This window comes from Aphis gossypii, chromosome 3 (assembly GCF_020184175.1).
Source record: "Aphis gossypii isolate Hap1 chromosome 3, ASM2018417v2, whole genome shotgun sequence".
Lineage (NCBI taxonomy): Eukaryota > Metazoa > Arthropoda > Insecta > Hemiptera > Aphididae > Aphis > Aphis gossypii.
In genome coordinates, this window is record NC_065532.1 from 42,771,213 (window position 1) to 42,791,427 (window position 20,215).

General features: G+C 24.4%; 2 protein-coding genes across 7 annotated transcripts; both read right to left on the minus strand.

The window, feature by feature from the left end:
• Window positions 1–107: 107 nt before the first annotated feature.
• Window positions 108–10,452, minus strand: LOC114128846 (probable multidrug resistance-associated protein lethal(2)03659). 5 transcript variants are annotated; one of them, XM_050203364.1, is made up of 28 exons: window positions 10,122–10,436; window positions 9,396–9,557; window positions 9,050–9,181; window positions 8,897–8,980; window positions 7,877–7,987; window positions 7,665–7,799; window positions 6,798–7,008; window positions 5,713–5,935; window positions 5,479–5,635; window positions 5,272–5,410; window positions 5,096–5,206; window positions 4,726–5,007; window positions 4,489–4,653; window positions 4,298–4,419; window positions 4,128–4,225; window positions 3,978–4,063; window positions 3,547–3,917; window positions 3,203–3,477; window positions 3,060–3,139; window positions 2,824–2,974; window positions 2,620–2,726; window positions 2,440–2,563; window positions 2,184–2,354; window positions 1,447–1,574; window positions 1,133–1,378; window positions 845–1,017; window positions 527–767; window positions 108–446 (listed from the first exon to the last, which is right to left on the minus strand). In XM_050203364.1, the coding sequence occupies exons 3-28, from the start codon at window positions 9,055–9,057 to the stop codon at window positions 360–362; spliced, it is 4,086 nt and encodes a 1,361-aa protein (XP_050059321.1). In that variant the 5' UTR covers window positions 9,058–9,181; window positions 9,396–9,557; window positions 10,122–10,436; the 3' UTR covers window positions 108–359. The 5 variants fall into 5 exon arrangements, 4 of the variants coding, with proteins under 4 accessions (XP_050059321.1, XP_050059320.1, XP_050059322.1 ...); XM_050203363.1 differs by lacking the exon at window positions 9,396–9,557; XM_050203365.1 differs by lacking the exons at window positions 8,897–8,980; window positions 9,050–9,181; window positions 9,396–9,557; window positions 10,122–10,436 and adding an exon at window positions 8,377–8,498.
• Window positions 10,453–11,699: 1,247 nt separating this feature from the next.
• LOC126550863 (ATP-binding cassette sub-family C member 4-like) lies at window positions 11,700–20,047 on the minus strand. 2 transcript variants are annotated; one of them, XM_050203370.1, is made up of 27 exons: window positions 19,787–20,039; window positions 19,591–19,672; window positions 19,428–19,511; window positions 17,715–17,825; window positions 17,501–17,635; window positions 17,147–17,357; window positions 16,619–16,841; window positions 16,403–16,559; window positions 16,205–16,343; window positions 16,019–16,126; window positions 15,652–15,918; window positions 15,426–15,590; window positions 15,230–15,351; window positions 15,075–15,172; window positions 14,929–15,014; window positions 14,478–14,854; window positions 14,134–14,399; window positions 13,966–14,045; window positions 13,754–13,904; window positions 13,565–13,671; window positions 13,384–13,507; window positions 13,124–13,294; window positions 12,904–13,031; window positions 12,588–12,833; window positions 12,342–12,514; window positions 12,010–12,250; window positions 11,700–11,927 (listed from the first exon to the last, which is right to left on the minus strand). In XM_050203370.1, the coding sequence occupies exons 2-27, from the start codon at window positions 19,596–19,598 to the stop codon at window positions 11,892–11,894; spliced, it is 4,014 nt and encodes a 1,337-aa protein (XP_050059327.1). In that variant the 5' UTR covers window positions 19,599–19,672; window positions 19,787–20,039; the 3' UTR covers window positions 11,700–11,891. The 2 variants fall into 2 exon arrangements, with proteins under 2 accessions (XP_050059327.1, XP_050059328.1); XM_050203371.1 differs by lacking the exons at window positions 11,700–11,927; window positions 12,010–12,250; window positions 12,342–12,514 and having other exon boundaries at window positions 12,650–12,829; window positions 19,787–20,047.
• Window positions 20,048–20,215: the final 168 nt, after the last annotated feature.

Here is a 20,215-nt window from a genome sequence, read left to right on the forward strand (position 1 = left end):
TATATAATTATTTTTAATTATTGATAATAATAAAAAAATAAGTATAATAGCAGCATTAGGTATATAAAATTACAAATTATATAAACTAATTGACAATACTATGGATGTATTAAGAGTTAAAGTTATTTTTATTGTTATTTTTTATATTAAACAAGTTAATAATGATAGTAAATTAATGATGTTAATATGCTTAATAATTAAATAAATATAGCGAATAAAAAAAAAAATTATGTACAAAGATTTTAATAATAATTAAGCTAAATCGTACACTTTTATTATACATTCACCAATATATTTTATGATTTTAGATTAAACTAGTAAATAAGTATATTATATTGTTCGACTCTACAAAACGATTACTACACATTTTTTTTTGAAATTCTATCTGCATCATTGACATGTGATTTTGATGTTTGTTTCGTCACCGAATAAATATTATGGTAATTCTACAACAATATAAAAATACAGTTAATAAATTGATATTAAAATATATTTAATAGTAAATATATTATTATGAGTAATTTACCTCTGTGGCTAATCTATATAGTAAATCAACAGTATCCGATCCCATTTGTTCCACCATTTTGTGAAAAGCTCCTTCTTTATTTTGCAATAAAGTATATGGATGGTCAAACTCGACCATTGTACCTTTATCCATAACAAGTATCTTATCAGAATCTATAACAGTGTTTAAACGATGTGCAATTGTTAAGACAGTAGATGTTTGGAATTTGTTTCTGATCGTCTTTTGAATCAATGCATCTGTACTAAAATTTTAAATTAAAATTAAATTTTTGATTTTTTGGTCATTGATAAATTAAAAATGTATATTTTAATATTGTACTGTGGATCGACGTTAGCAGTAGCTTCATCCAGCATAAGAATTTTATTATTTTGAATAATAGCTCGAGCCAGACATATCAATTGCCTTTGGCCAACACTGAAATTAGAACCACCTTCTGACATTTTTGAGTAAAGACCATCTTTTAAATTTTCAACAACATCTTTAAGTTCAACCTAATAAACAATTTAAACACATTGGAAATTATTCACATTTTGTGTGTGTGTGCATATGAATAGACATTTTGGAATTATTCGATTTAAATGAAATGTTGAATGATATGATTATTACTTCATCTAATGCATTCAAAAGAATATGATCAGAATATTCATTAAATGGATCTAAATTAGCTCGCATTGTTCCAGAGAACAATAATGGTTCTTGAGGAATGATGGAAATTTTTGATCGCAAGTCACTTAATTCCAATTCGTGTATTTCTATTCCATCAATAATGATTTTACCTTCATTATAAGCTAATCTAAATAAGGCAGAGATTAAAGACGACTTTCCTGCTCCAGTTCTACCAACAATTCCAACCTGTAAGTAAAATGTTTAAATTTCAATTATTTATTTTATTATACGATTAAATTATTAACAAGATTTACTTTTTGCATTGGTTCAATGGTAACATTGAGATTATTTATTGCATATGACAATTTTGGACCATATCGTAAATAGAATTTTTCGAATGAAATACTTCCGTTTGATGGCCATTTTAAGGAATTCAATTTATCTAAAAATAAAAATAAAATACAGATTATCGTATGAAAATATTCTTGAAATCTTTTAGGTATACATAAACAAACATGTCAAAGTTTTTTTAGTTTAGATTTTAGTATTTTTAGTTATATTAATATATTATAACTTAAATATGCATATATATATCTATTATATTATATCTAATAATAAATATAATATAATATCTTACTACTTATTGTACTATGAAGCAAAACAATTATTGGCTTAGTAAATATATTAACCTTTTTTTTTTTTTAATTCTTGAGCATTTTTTTTTTATGCGGTGTTTGAACATATTTAAATAACATATTTAACATCATATTGAGTTATTCAGTTCGTTCAATTTATCCATACATAATCCATACAATTTTATTTTGTATACTACAAATATCAAAATGTCTGCTATATTTTTTGATTCAGAATTTAAAATAAAAATAAAAAATACTCGATGAGATTGAAAAATAAATATAGAATTACATTACTTGAAGTCAAATAAGAATATTTTATTTGATAGAACGTAGAATAAATGAAACTATTACTACTTAGCGTCAATTACCCATTAAAACTTTTACCCCTTTTAACGCAATTAATATAGCAAACTTACCTGTCAATGATACAACCGAGGATTCTTGTGGAGCGTTTGTATATTCTAGAACTCTTTCAACTGACGTCATATGATTTTCCAATTCTGCGGTTTGTCGCATGCCAAATTGAACCAAGCCAGCCAGTCCACAAGTTTGTGAAATAGCAAGACCAACATTTCCTCCAAATGTTGCTGAGAACGATTTTTAATTGTTATTAATTTGTGAATATATTATTGAAAAAATTATCATTGTACACATATTAATGTATTATCTTACTGTTGCTGATAACTATGAAGCTGAATGTAACTATACTTGTATATATAAAGCATATTAAATCCAACCAAAAAGCAAATGCTCTGCTTGACGATATAAATAAATACCACGCCGAAGAATGTAAGTCCTATAATATTTTTACATATTATATTATATGATTAATTTAATACTTATCACTTATACTTGATGATTATCAAATTCTTTTGCCAATATATTTTCCGCTTCAAATGCCCTTATTGTTGTTAAGCCCTGAATAGTTGCATTTAAATGAGTGAATACAGGACTACGTGCTATTTGTTTTTGATTACAAAAACCGCAAAATGAATAAAATGTTATAGAATTTAAAAAAATATTTATAATAATTTTTACTTGATTATCTCTACTTACTACTTCCTTCCAATCGTTTTACACTTCGCGATAATGACAAATAAAAAACTGTTATTTTGTAAAAAATAACTGCCAAGATGATAGCTGGAATCATAAGATATATGTTTATAATTCCAACAACGATTAATACTCCCAAAAGGTTCAGTCCATTCTAGGTATAATAATTTATATTAAAATAGATTATTATTCTGTTACGTAGCTATGTATATTTTCTATAAAGTTTACTGTAGAATTACGTGTATACAGTCCAACAATGATACAGGTAACATCTCATCAATAGTTCCTATGTCCTTTGAAAATCGATTAAGAATAGATCCTTAACAAATAAATTGAATTAAACTTCAACAAAATCATATAACTATTTTAAAATAACTATTACCTGATAAATGTGTATTAAAAAAATATGTTGTGGCTCTGATTAAAGTATTGAACATGTTATTGTGTAAATTTATAGAAGCACTCATACTGATTGATACAAATGTAATTAATCTGATGCTTGTAAAAAAAATTAAAAAAAAAGTGATACCGCCAAAAACATATATACATGTTTGTCTAGAAATGGTCATCCACCAAACAACATCACTTAATGAATCATGAAATGTTAATGTAGACGCATTTCCTTTATTTTGAAAAACGTGTTCTTCTAAATTTACCCTAAATTATAAAAAATTAAATATAGTATTTTTAACAAGCGATCTGAGCATATTTGATATTATATATTACCAATAAGTTATCCAGAAATCTCCAAAAGAAGTCAATGCTTGAGTGATAATACAGATAAAAATAAAAAATAATATTTTGCACTTCTTTCCACCAGCCAATAAATACGACAAATAGACGGCACATGAAATATTCCCAGAACTTCGGGTTTCAATAATTCCAGTAGGCTCTACTAGATCTTCACTGTGGTTACTTTTTTCGCTTGACGATGTACTTGTCACAGATGCATGCCGTTTAAAAGTAGACTTTTGTTCGGCGTTTTCGTCATTATTTATATCTTTATCATTGGGTAACTCAAAAGCTTGAATATAATTTGTCAAGTCTATATTGGACGCACAAAGTTCTTCATATGTACCTTTGGCTAATATTTTCGCCTAAAAAAAAAGAAATTGGCTAATTGTATCAGTGATTATAGTTAAAATGTTTATATTTACGTTTTCCATAACTACAATTTGATCTACACCGGTTAAACATTGCATTTGATGAGTGACAAGTATACAAGTTTTTTCTTTGAGGAAACCTATAAAATGTAAGATTTATTTAAATCAAATAATATTTAGCAAATATTTTTTTTGCATGATTACCTTTAATGCATTTTTCAAATAAATGATTTCCTACGTTTGGGTCAACCGCTGAAATAGGGTCATCCAATAAATAAATATCGGCTTGTTTGTATAAAGCTCTGAAAGAAAAAAAAAATCCCATAAACAAAAATAATAAATATTTAATCTATTGTATTTATATGCATTCTTACCTAGCTAAATTTATTCTTACTCTTTGTCCACCACTTAGAGTAGCCCCTCTTTCTCCCACAATTGTTCTATCGCCGTAAGGAAACTGTTCAAAATCACTTTTCAATTTACACATTTGTACAACCTATTTTAGAACCAAATTAGATAATTAAATTGTGTATGAATATTACATTAGTTATTTACAAGTATTAACCTGATTATAACGATCCTTATCCATTGGTGAGTTAAATACAATATTCTGTTGAACAGATCCAGCAAATATCCACGGTTCTTGAGATGCGTAAGAAATTACACCACGTACGTGTATGGAACCTTTAGAAAGTGGTAGTTCTTGTAAAATAGCTTGAATCAATGAACTCTATAATAAAACTGTTATAGTGGTAACTTTATAAAAAAAAACGTTGAAAATAAATATTTAAGAATTACAAACTTTTCCTGCTCCTACAGTACCAACGATTGCGACCAAATTACCAGATTTTATGGTCAGAGATATATTTTCTAAAGCATTACTGGTTTGATTATCTATCCACTTAGCAGTAGCTTTCGAAATGTCCACACAAAAAGTATTCAAAAGTTCGATGTTATATTTTTTATCAGCATTTTTTTTATTTGGATACATTATTAATTCGTTATAACTAGTAATCGTCTGTTTATCAGAAATATATTGGATTGGTATATGTTTATCATCTTTTTCTTCATGTAACAAAAAATCCTATAATTTAAGATAGTATTATTTTTAATTTTTAAGTTCTTGTTACTAAATAGTTAATTAGCATAACTTATTTTCATCATTTAAATACCTGTATGCGTTTTATTGATACTTGCAGTTCTGAAATTTGTCCCAGACCTTGACAGAAAAAAAAAGTCATTGTCGGCATTAGTATACTGTAGTATGTGGTTATGACAAAAATCTAAAAGTATTATAAGTTTCTTGTATTATTTCATATTATAATAGTGTTGTTTGTGTATTTATTACTTTTTGAACGGAGATATAATTTCCCAGTAAAACGTATGATAAAATACTAATAAATAGTTGAAACCTTGTTTGAATTATTGCTAATGATGTCAAAGTATCTCTGATGTATGCTGATATTTTTACATGTTCAATTTCTTTTCTACAATTATATCAACATTTATACATGTACTTATCAATATTATTTGATATTAACTTATAAAAACATACTTTCTTATATATACAACTAATTTTGAAAAGAAATTTTCCCAGGTGTACATTTTAATTACTTTTATGCCAGAAATTATTTCATTCATTAAACGTATTCTTTCGTCAGTTTTTTTGGCTGTTTTCAATCGAGTTTTTGAAAGTTTTTTACTAAGCCATCCTAGAAATGTAACAATCATGTTTGACGTATCTATATAACTTTTTTAGTTAAGTTTGAATTGTTCACATTAAACAAACCTTGAAATGGAATTATTAAAATCATAATAACTATGCTCAACAATGAAGAAACTCCTATTTCCTGCCACAAAAAATATGTGACCACAATTGATTGTAGGGGACCGATCCATAAATAGTGAAGAAATGTTGCTGCTCTATCGAACCGATTTACATCATTGGATAATAAGTTTATCACTTGACCTACTGTGGTTTTACCAGTAGCAGTGTTACTCAGACATAATGACTGTAAGGAATAAAACAAAAAAATAATTAATTCATAACCCTGCTTAAAATTATAAATTCAATTTAATTCTAGTTCCAATTAAATACTTATAATATTGTGAAATATAAAATTATATGATTTGATAAAAAAAAAAAAAAATATATAGATTTTTCAGGTAACCTTTTAGTAAGTATTAATTTAACAAAAAACATTGCAGTTGAATAATAATTTAAAAAAAAATGTAAACAATAAATAGCTGTTTTTACAACCAGGTTAAAGGATTTCAGTTGATTACAGTATTTTTCTGTATTACAAGTTTAATAAAATATAATTTATTTAAGATTATTAGTTATTCTTATTATTAAACTAGCTTTCAGAATTTAATAAAATAATATTTGAATTAAAATTTAAAGTACTCGTTATTAGTTATGAAAAAATAGATAAGTACATAGGTGGTTATTGGGGGGGGGAGTAAGGGGCTTAAGCCTCCTCCCCAAAACATGCCACACTAGACGGTTGAAACGTCTAAAAATATGTGATTACATGGATAAGATAAGTACGTTAAGCTCTCTACGAATGTGACCAATTATCCACTTATGGATAAGTATTTGGCTTCGGTATTGGTATATATTATGGATCTAAATAAATCGATGATTGAATTGTTTTATCTAATATAAAAACGTATATCGCGTACAATCAACATTGTATACTTAATAATTTACATTTATTTATTTAATTTCTCTTTATAGTATAATTAGAACATCAAATAACGTGTATACTGTATATGCATTTTAAATAAACGGTTTTACATATTATTCTGTTATATACAACATAATATATTAGACACAAATTTATTTGTTGTATAACTCTTATATGTACATACTTTTCTAAATATCATCGAACAACAGGCGATTCGCATCTTCATACCACAATGTAATATTTCTATAAGCGTTACATTTTGCAAGACCATTGAAGTAAACATGCTAAATACTAGGCCAAATGCACACATGTATGCATATCCTAAGTCAGCTTTTTCGGTTTCATTTGGATTGAAATATGATAATACTCCTCCAATGAATAATGGTTGAGACATTCTAAAAGTATACACACACACACACACACATACAAAATATTCTATAGTTATATACTAACAACTTTTTAATACTTTTCTATAAAATATTCACAAATAAGTAAAAATACCTCATTTTTCAATTTACATTATATTATATCGATAATTTTGAGTTTCTTAATTATTTTCTAAGTGTATTTAATTTGTATGGGTAATTATTCATAAACAGAAACAAATTTGTTTCTATATATTATTTTACATAGGTAAATTTAAATTTATGAATAACTGATAACATACTAAACATATTATTATAATTTTAAAACCTTGAATTATTTTTATATTTAATTACCAATTAATTATATTTATAGTACTGGTACCTTTAAATTTGAGTTGAATAATTAATAGGTGATATAGGTCCTTTAGTTTAAAAATTATTTAATTATCATTATGATAATAAACAAAAATACCAAAATTATTTTGTAAATACTTTTATTATACTAAAATATTATTGCATTATTATCAATATGTATTTGAAACTTTTAAATATTGCATTTGAAAAAAAAAATCAATGTTATTTTTTATGTTATTAATCATTGATAAACTGCCGAAATCCTAATGATTAAAGTGTATTAAGTTGTTTATTAACTAAAATACCATAAAATGTTATCATGTAATTCTTACTTCAATATGATTTTATCAACGGACAATAAAAAACCATAAAACATATACTCAGTAGCAGACATTCGAATCAAAGCTCTCATCAAACTAGGTTTTCGTTTCAGTTTAAATGCACTTGCTAGTTCTAATTTCCATTTTCTAAGACAAAAATAATTGAATTTTTAATAAATTATAAATTATAATTATAGATAACTGTTTTGTATTTATTGAATTACTTTTCTAATTCGTTTCCCAATAATGATGAAGTGTGATCGCTTAATGTTATATACAAATCATTTTCTTCTAAATCTCTTTTCCGTCCTGTTTTAAATAGGTTTAACAGCCAGCTGTATAAAAATAGATTTAAAATATAATTAAAAATAAAATATATTAAGTAGCTGTAAATAAGTTTTAATGCATTTCTTTTATTTGAATACTGATTGAATCTTTTTTTCTAATTTTCTTTATCCTATAAAATTAACTAGTGTTACATTAAGCATAATATTATATTATATACATGCATATGAATAAAGTGTTAAATATTATACTTTTATTTTAATTATTTACTAGATAATTTATGCAACTAAATTACTGAGCAGAGAAAATAAAAAAACATTAATACATATTGTAGTATTAATTGTTAGATGTTATATTACATAATAAAGTAAGAACGTTAACGTACGATTGAAAAAAAAAATAAAATGCATTTAATCGTATTCATTAATTGATTTTTTACATTAATATGATTGAGTGTTTTTTTTTTAAGTTTTTTGTGTCCATTCTAATTAAGTTAGCATATGATACTAGAAAAAAAAATGAATTCATAATAATTCAAACTTAAATTTAAACTGGAAAAATACAAAATTTGATTCCATTTATTGACATTAGTGGTCGAGAGATTACTATATTTTTAATATTATTGTTAAAATAATGATTTTGTCATACAATTTAATATTTATACAAAGCGTATTATTATTATTATCAGGATTTACAACTTTGTTTACACTTCGTTAAGATAATAACTATAGTTGATAAGTACCTACTCAATCCCGCATCAAATATTCACATTATAATATAATGTATTCTACTTGCAGTGTTAAAATATTTTATTTTAAGTGTGATAAATAGAGTGCCGACTTACAATTGTCTTTACTTTAATTATAATATTCAAATATCGGTTGAAAGTGTATTGAAATAATATTATATTTCATAATATATTATCTAAATTATAATATACTTTAAATGTATCAATTTACCTGTATGAAATAATTTCAAAAATATTCGCATTGTTTCTTGGATGCTGAGGACGTTCTATTTTTTTATCAGCATCTGTTATTAAACTAAAATATATAAAAAATATTAATGATTTTTTTGTAAAAAATATAAAAATGAGTACTCAAAAATATTACCTATACATAATATATTTCGTATGATGGTACTTTTGATAACTATATTTTTAAATAACTGTTTAGTTATTTTTATTTTGAAGTGTTTATCTCCGAATAAAAAAATATATACATGTCTAAATATTAACTGATTAGCTGAAAAAAGATAAGACGTTTAATAATTTAAATTACAACATGTTCATTACATAATATAATAAATGATTTTAATCTCGTTATTGTATTTATCATATTTTTACATTATAGGTACGTCATTAATTGATTTGATTTGAATGCAAATTATATTTTTTACATCCGTATCTTTTTTTTCTGTATAGATATATTAATTAATTACTGATCTTGAATTCAATACCAGAAAAATCGAGGCTTTGATTTATTTCCTTATCTTTTCAGTTTTTGTTTTTTTATTATTATTATTTTTATCCAATAATAGTTTCTTATTTATTATACTGTAATGCATTATATTTTCATTTTCCTATAAAACTGTCTATGCTGTTCATATTATTTTTTGATACTGAAAAAAATTAACACATACAATTTGATATAGTTGTTTATTCACAATAGTATAGTTTTATTGGGGTGTAAATATGTATAGTTAAGTTTTAACAACAGTTAGAGTTATATTTATTTTCTCATCTTAAAATTAATTTTTTCAATTTCGTTTATTATTAATTTGATTTTTAAACAATTATTACCATTTGCGATATTTATTTTCCAATTTTATGTATATTTAAAAATATATTATTTATAAATATCAGACCATCTGCTATTGAAGTAAATTTTTGTATATTATTTTTTTCTATTTATTGCTATTATATTAGCAATCTTGTAACGGGCTTCTTTAAAATATTTGATTAATCAACCGGTTTCCGTTTACTCATACTGAACTCGAGTAATTTTCCGAATTCCTACTATTATCATAATTTTTTTGTATAATTAAATATATCTCATTATTACTTTATAATATTAAGTAAAAATGTTGGTTAGCTACATTATCATTTGCTAAAAAGAAGTGTTTAGACAATTTACAATTTCGTTTTCATACTTAAGTACAAACCATATATTTATATTTACTTACTTCTCAACGATGATTTCGTATGAATAACTCGTTAAGTAACCCTGAATTCTAGACTTTTGGCCTTAAAGTTCGTGATTATTTTGACTATTTTATGTTATAACGTTTCACGCATAATACTGTTGAGCACCGGGCCAGCGTATGTTACTGTACTGTCAGAGCCATGATAGCTCAGCGTAAGAGATGACGAAACTGATATAATAATGTATGAAGACGAGATTATTATACAATACAATTAACGTTATTGATGCAAGTAATTGTGTAGAAAATGTGCATTGGACTCTCGTCATTTATTATTATTATTATTATTATTTTTTTTTTTGCTGAACTATAAATATTATATTATATATTAATTATAATATCATACAATGTGGTTAGGTATCTATATGATATTTCAATTATTGTTAATAAAAAAAATATAAGTTCTTTGAAGGTATATACAAAGAAAATATTTAAAATTGATACTCGTATAAGATAATAATATTATGATTTTAGATTGAGCAATTAAAGTAATTATAATTAAATAACCATGTTAATTTGTACAACTATAATGAGTCACTAAAATGGTGTGATGGTTAAATTGATAAAAAAACATTTATGATTGCAATGTGATAGAAGTTTATTTAATAAATATATACTCCATAAAAAATAAATGTATATAATATATTATAAATGAATTTTAGATTCTGAATGGAGCGATAAATGTATTGATTTTACAATAAAATATTTTTTTTTCTGTAGGTACACTGAATATGTTAAACATAAGAATTTTCAGAAATTATTTTTATAGTTGAGGAAAAAATATAAGGGAAAACGAAAATTATTACGCAAATTCAATTTTTGAAAAAAAAATAGATTAATTTGTTTTTTATATATATATATATATTTTTTTTTTGTATAACTCGAAAACCTATTTAAACGATAAATAACGATATTGTTTATTTTGTTCTGATTCAAAAATATTATTCGTGAGAATTTAAGCTTTTATAAATTTTGTATTATTATGCATTTAATAACAAAATAATATTATTAATTTATTTAAAAATATTATTTTATTCTAGGTACTATAAATCTATTTTTACAAGTTTACGGTAATAATAAAAATACGTTATCAATTTATCATATTCTGGGCTATATAAGTTACCTATATATTATTATGATAATGAAATACCTACTAGTAATAAAATCATATCAATTTATAATACTAAAAGTAAAATTAATGACTTTATTAGCTATATATATAAAAAAAAAAAACATAACATATGATGATATAGTTTGATTTCGTGTACAATGAAATATTATTGGATTTAAATTCAACTCACCTATTTTAATAGTGACCCAATCGACACCTAATATACAGCGAGGTAGTACCCACTTACCTATTTTATTTCAAATGTATAATATATTTAATTTATTACGAACATTAACATAGGTATATCAATAAACAAAACAGAGTTATATTGTTTTATTAAAAATTAATATAATGAATTAGTATCTAACATTTATAAACATATCTATAATTAAAGATTATTAAGTAAATTTCATCAATATATCAGCAGTAATTAAGAAAATGACGCATAATTCAACATTCTACAGTTTATTTTAATGATTTAATATTTTAATAATATTTTATTATTTAATAACATCGATTTAAAACCATTGCTTAAATGTCAAATCTAATTATCTTCAATGTGAACTATAAACATTAACTTAATTTTTATACTAATGAGTTTTTCTTCAAGATTTATCTACATTCTGAATGAATGATTTTCATTAAGGTTCAATATTTAAATTCATTGTTTTATAATTCTAAAACAGTAAATCAATAAATTAGAGTATTAAAAATTTTAGTGTAAAAATATTACTATAAATAGAAGTTATGAACTTATACCTCTGCAGCTAATCTATGTAATAAATCAGCAGCATCTAGTCCTGTTTGTTCCACCATTTTGTAAAAAACTCCTTCTTTGTTTTGTAATAAATTATGAGGATGATCAAATTCGACCATTGTTCCTTCATCCATAACAAGCACCTTGTCAGAATCAATAACAGTATTCAACCGATGAGCAATCGTTAAGACAGTACATGTTTGGAATTTATTTCTGATAGTTCTTTGAATCAATAAATCTGTTCTAAAAACGCAAATCAAAATTGTAATTAACAGAGCTGTTTTTTATTTAAGTACAATAATTATTATCGAATATATATTATCAAGTATAATACTGTTGATCAACATTAGCAGTGGCTTCATCCAGTATAAGAATTTTAGTATTTCGAATAATAGCTCTAGCAAGACATATTAATTGCCGTTGACCAACACTAAAATTGGTACCATCTTCCGACATTTTTGAGTTAAGACCGTCAGGTAAGTTTTCAACAACAACTTTAAGCTCAACCTAACATAAAATAATATAATTAGCTAGTAATAAGATAATTTTAAGTAAAATATTGAAAATCGTAGATGATTACGTCATCTAATGCGTTCCAAATTATACAATCAGAGTATTCTTCTAAAGGATCCAAATTTTTTCGAATTGTACCAGAAAACAATACTGGTTGTTGAGGAATGATAGTGAGCTTAGACCGTAACTCATACAGATCAATTTCATGAATTTCTATACCATCAATGATGATATTACCTTCATGAAAACCTAATCTAAATAATGATCCAACTAAAGACGATTTTCCTGCACCAGTTCTACCAACAATTCCTATCTAATTAAAAAATAGAAAAATTTAAAACCTTAATAAATCATTCTTATTTAAGTTGTAATTTTAAATATACTTTTTGCATTGATTCGATGTTTAAATTAAGATGGTTTATAACCCATCGTGAATTCGGTTCATATCGTAGTTTAAAGTTTATAAATGAAATTTGTCCATTTGAAGGCCATTTTAATGGTGGCTTTTTATCTAATTAAATGGTTAAAAACAAATTAGCTAATTACTGATATTTGTTATGCATTTTGATTTTTCACAGTAAACAGTTATTTATTTTAACTTACCTGAGCATGATTCAATAGAACTTTCTTGTGGAATATTTGTGTATTCTAGTACTCTTTCAACTGACGTCATGTGGTTTTCTAATTCAGCCACTTGTCTCATCACCCATTGCATAATACCAGATAGTCCATAAGATTGTGTAATAGCAAGACCAACCTTTCCTCCAAATATACCTGAGCATGATTGTTTGAGTTGAATTGAATTAAATAATATTAAAAAAAAAAAAAAAGTTTAATAAAATTTAAACAACATTGGAGCTTACTATTGCTTACTACTAAGAAACTTAACGCAACTATGGATGTATAGATAAAGCAAGTAAAATCTAACCAAAGTCCAAATGATCTACTTGTTGTTAAAAATAAATACCACGCTGAAGAATGTAAATCCTGTAAAATTACAACTATATGAATACACACTAATTAATATTAATTTGTATAACTAACTTGATGAACATCAAATTCGTTTGATAAAATGTTTTCTGCTCTGAATGCTCTAATAGTTGTTAAACCTTGAAAACTAGCATTCAAATGAGTAAAAATAGGACTACGAGCTATAATATTTGAATTACAATTATTTCAAAATATAATATTGTTTAACACATATGTGCATGATACTATTACTAAACTACTTACTTGTTCCTTCCAACCGTTTTACACTGCGAGACAATGATAAATAAAATACTGTCATCTTGTACAAGACAAACGCAATGATGGCAGTGGGTAGTATTAAATAAATGTTAACATAAACAACAATGATCACAACTGCTACTAAATTTAAGGCAAGCTATTTTAAAAATGTATAATAAATAAACAACCGTTAAAATATATTTAAAAAATTATATTACATAAACAAAATCAATTATGATTTGTGGTAAAATCTCATCAATAGCGCCCATGTCCTTAGAAAAGCGATTAAGAATAGAACCTAAATGAATTAAAAAAAAAAAAAAAAAAAAAAGCAAGTTAATAAAAATACTACAAATACTTAATTAAAATATTAAAATAGTACTAACCAGACAAATTTGTATTGAAGAAATTCATTTTAGCTCTGATCAAAGCGTTGAACATATTTTTGTGTAAATTTATGGAAGCCTTTATAAATACCGATACAGAAATTAATGACTTAAAGCTGGTTGTTATTACTACAAGGAGAGTAATAGCAGTAAAAATATAAATACACGTTTCTCGATTTATTGACCACCAACCAATTGTGATTGAGTTTTTTATGTTTGGTGAAGATAAATTCGCTTTTTGAAATACTGTTTCTTCTAGATTTACCCTTTATAAAATATTTGGTAACATATAATATTAGTCTAACAATGAATATTACTGCCTTTAAAATGTATATTAAAGTTACCAATATGAAATCCATAAATCTCCACTAGATGCTACAATTTGAGACAAAACACATGCAAATATTAAATATACTAGTTTGCTTTTTTTCCTTCCATCCATAAAATATGCCAAATATGTATCCCATGAAATATTTCCTGAAGATCGCATTTCAACATTTTCCACTTGTTCTTCATGATTTATATTTTCTTTACTTTCACACAATAACGATACGTTACTCGTTATAGATATTTTTCGATCTAATGTAGACGTTTTGCCAACACTATAATCACAATCATTATCAATAAGATTATCGGGTGTGACGGGGGATTGAAGATATTTTAAAAAGCTCAAATCAGACGCTTGAATTTCTTCATAAGTGCGCACAGCTACTACATTTTCCTATAAAAATTGATATTTTTCATTTAAATATTTACAAAGTAATTCTATTTAACGTAATATAACATATTGTTTACATTATCTATGTGAAGAATTTTATCAACCTTAGCCAAGTATTGTATTTGATGTGTAACTAATAAACATGTTTTTCCTTTGAGGAAACCTATAAAATAATAATTTAAAAAAATCATGTATTATAAAGTTTAAAATTATTTAGGATAACCTTTAATGCATTCATCAAATAAATGACTGCTAACGTGTGGGTCTACAGCTGAAAGAGGGTCGTCCAATAAATAAATATTTGCTTTTTTATAGATGGCTCTGAAAAAAAAATATAACAATCATGTATTTTATAAATGATTGTATTTATTATTTTACCTAGCTAAATTTATTCTTGATTTTTGTCCACCACTTAAAGTAACTCCTCTTTCTCCCACAATTGTTTTATCGCCATGTGGAAACTGTTCGAAATCATTTTTCAATGCACATACTTTTAATACCTATTTTAATAACCAACAAGAAAATCACATTTATACTATTTTATAGTAATCAAATTTAAACTTGTATATTTTACTTGTTTGTAACGATCTTCATCTATTGGTGAATTGAATATAATATTTTGTTTTATAGAACTAGAAAATATCCATGGCTCTTGCGATGCATAAGAAATTACACCATGTACGTCTAAGAAGCCTTCAGAAAGTGGTAATTCTTGTAGAATAGCTTGCAATAGCGAACTCTATAATAAACTTTTTAAAGTAATGACATATTAAAATAAGTTAATAACTATTTTTGCATACTTTTCCAGCACCCACAGGCCCAATAATTGCAATCAATTGGCTAGATGACACAGAAATATTTATGTTCTCTAGAGTGTTACAAGTTTGATCATCTGTCCATTTAGCAGTTGCTTTTGAAAATACTATGCTATGGATATTTGAAAGTTCAATGTTTTTTCTTAACCCACCTTCCCCGTTTTTAATATGTTTGTCTAGACTATTTTTTGATTCAGTAGATTTTAATTTATTCGGTAATCGATTATCCTTTTCTTCGTATAATAAGAAATCCTATTGATGACAATTAATGATTTTATTTTTTGAATAATGATATGAAAATTGTATTTATTAAAAAATTAATATATATAACTCTATTACTAATAATATATACCTGTATACGTTTCATTGAAACTTGCAATTCGAATATTTCTGGTATAGATTGGCAAAACAAAAGTATGCAAGGGTATATTACTTGCAACAAAGATAATACGGTATATACCTATTAGAATAAAAACAAGTAAATATAATATTGTAATAATGCCATAATAATAATAATAATAATTTTATTATTTGTTACTTTTTGGGCTGATATATAATTTCCTAGTAATACGAATGATAAAATACAAAAAAATAGTTGTAACCTTAATTGAATTAATGTTAACATATAAACAGCATTTCTGTAATGCATCGATATTCTTATATGTCGAATTTCCATCCTAAAATTATATAAATATTTGTATTAATCGTTTGATAAAATTTTATGATTGGTAGGTACTTTCTCATATATTCAATTAGTTTTCCAAAAGGTATTTCCCAAGTGTACATTTTGATTACTTTTATGCCAGAAATTATTTCATTTATTAAACGTATTCGTTTGTCAGTAATTGTAGCTGTCTTCTTTCGATGTTCCTTCATTTTATTCCCACACCATGCTGTAAATAAAACAATATTATCAAACTACATTAATTTTCTAGTCCAATAATCTACAAACTTTGCATCGGAATATTAAAACATAGTATAGCTATGATTAATAATGAAGATACGCCAATTTCCTGCCACAAGAAATACGTGACCACAATAATTTGCAATGGAGTAATCCATGAGTAGTGTAGAAATGTAGCCGATTTATCAAATCGACTTACATCATTTGATAACAAATTTATCACTTGGCCAACCGTAGTCTTACCAATAACTGTGCATCCTAGGCGTAATGACTGTAAGGTACAAATATATTTTTATTATATCTTATAAGCATTTTTGAAAAAAAAATTTTTATTATGATTAAATGTTTTGCTGAAGGGCATATAATTTTATTAATATTCTTGCTAGAACTAATTTTGCAATTTTGAAATATTAAAATAGATAATTTATATTTAAATATTTGATAAATACTTTAAAAAACGTAATTTAGTATTAAATAATTGCAATAATATTGTCATTGTTTTATTCAAGTATTTAGTTTCTTAATGCGTTTGACTCTGCCATCAATATTATACACCCGCAGGACAGAATATTATACCTTTCTATATATAATCGAACAACAAGCAACTCGAGCTTTCATTGCACAATGAAGGATTTCAATTTGTGCTGAATGGTACAAAAATATTGAAATGAACATGCTAAAGATTAAACCAAATGCACAAAGTAATGCATTTTCCAAATTCGTTTTGTTAGAACCATCTGAGTTAAAATATAATAATATTCCACCAATAAGTAAAGGTTGAGTTAATCTACAATAAAAAAAAAAAATGTATAAAATAATAGCATAAAAATGTTATAGTTATTGAACTTATTTAAATCCTAAAAAGATCGGATTTCAAATGAGTGTTAATAATTATAATATAAAAATAATAATTTATTTCATAATTCTTACTTTAAAATAACTTTATCAACGAATAGTAAACATCCATATAACATAAACTTATATCCAAATATTCCAATCAAAGTTCGCAATAGACTAGGTTCTCGATTTGTCTTATATGCATTCGCTATTTCTAATCTCCATTTTCTTTATTAAAAATATATAGCAAAACTTAACACAAATATTAATATACACAAACATTATAATTATTGATTTCAAAACTAACTTTTCTAGTTCATTTCCCAACATTGACGAACTGTGATCGTCTAATGTCATATATAAGTCATCTTCTTCTAAGTCCCTTCTTTGTCCTGTCTTATATATGTTTAATAACCAGCTATACGATAAAAAAAAAAAAAATTATAATTTAAGTATTTAGGAAAATAGGAATATTTTTTCCGTTGAATATGGTTTTCAACTATGGTTGCCAACATTAAAATTAAAATAAGTATATATATAATATATATGCATATATTTAATTGTATGAAAATATTCTGTAAAGTGCACATTTCATGTTTTTTTTTTTTTAAATAAAATCTAGACTAGATAACTTTCAAAGAAAAATTATTGTTTTGTATTTTAAATATTTTAATGTTTTTAATTTGTTATTAAAATGTATTCATAAATGTTTTGGTGGACTTTAAGCATAATTATACATATTTAACAAAATATTCGAAAATTATTATGTCATATATTAACTTTTAAGTATTAAATAATAAAAAAAAACGTGTAATATGGTATATTTAAGTAATAATATAAAATAGTTGATACAGACCACGCCCATCCAGATTGTCAAATAACACAATATATTATATTAAGTACACGTAAGTCTATACACACATAATATACGAACAAACTTATCATGCTCTATTAGCAATGTTTATGTTACACCTTCATACGTAAACATACATACATTTATATTTACATGTTTAAATTTATATATAAAGTTAGGTGATATTCTTCACTTATTATAGAAATTTAACAAACTACATATTTAAATTTCTATAATATTGGATCTCATAACAACACGAATAGACGGTGTTTCTTCTACCTTAATATTCTTTACAACAATATACTAATACGTAAATTAGTGCACACCTAACATTTTTATTTATTTTCCAGTAATCTCAATACTTCAATACATAAAGGTACAAGCTAAATAAATAAAGATATTATAAATACGAGTGTATCGTAGTGAACCGTTCATAGAACTCAACGTGGTACAAAAAGTCGTCAATAAAAAATATGTTGACAGATTAAAATTTCGACAGTTGAAATATTGACCTTCATTTTAATATTTACGTATAAACCAAATTGTAGTTAATTATTATTTTTTTAATGAAAAAAATAATAATACAAATTACTGTTGAAAAAAAAATATAAATCTATAATTTTATATTTTGATAGCAAATACATCTTTTATTAATTCAATAGTAAATCATTAATATGCATAAAATAACTTATAACTCTATTAATAATAATAACTTTGATTGTACCACGGTATTTAAAAGAAAAAGAAAAGAAAAATTTGTTTTTATAAACATTTTAGTTTTTTTTTTTTATTTTAACCTTATATTATTTTAATACACGATTATTTTTACCATCAAAATTTTTTATAATACATTTTAATTTGTCAATGTTTAATTATAATTATACATTTTGGTTTGTCGATAATATTTCGTTTTCGATATTTTAATAGTCGACAATTCGAATTCAGCGATTCGATAGACCTCCCTATGACCATAATTATATGTACTATGAGCAATGTAAGTGAATTAAAACGTATTGAATTAAAATCACATTTGCAATATATTAGTGTATTATACACAGGGAGTGATATAATAGTAAAATTAACTTACACACGCCCTTTAGAACTATGAAACCGTGTTGCATTAAGAAATAATATTAAGTATATTTTAATTAATACAATTCAATTTACCTAAATGAAATAATTTCAAAAATATTTGCATTTTTTCTTGGATTTTGAGGTCGTTTTACTTTATTATCTGCATCCGCTATTACTCTAAAAAATTATAATTTTAATATAGCAATCACACTAACAATTTAAAATAGTCCATAAAAATAGAAATTCTATAACTAACCTGTACATAATGTTAAGTGAATTATAATTTTCAATAGATAACAAAAAAAAAGTTATTTATTACTATTTTGATTTGTAACTTCCTTGATATAATTATGTACATAAAATAAAATAAAAAAGTAACATTAATGCATGTTTATTTTTAAGCTTATAACATAGTTAATAAAATAATTTTTTTTTTCAAAATATTAACTTACTGTTAGTATAGTATGATATGATTAAATTTATTTCAACATAATATTACACGGAAATCAATTAAACACTTGTTAAATTCACTTACTGTCAAGAATATTATATTGTTTAATTTAATATAAATTGTATTCAAAGTTTTTATTATATAATAGAATTTATTATTTATAGTTTGTGACACTTCTTGATTACATTTTGAGGATTAATTCTGTTTTTAAAATTATTGGTTTGATTTGAAAATAATATTTTACATTATTGATAGAATAGTGACCTACAATAGACTGTTTTTAATCTTTTTAGGATATTGTTAAGAATTGATGACACATAAAACGTTTGAAGTACAACCTCTTCAAAATTAAGTCAGTATTTCGAAAAATTATACATATTTATTACATGGCTAATATAATATGTGGTGTTATCTTTACAACAATTATTTG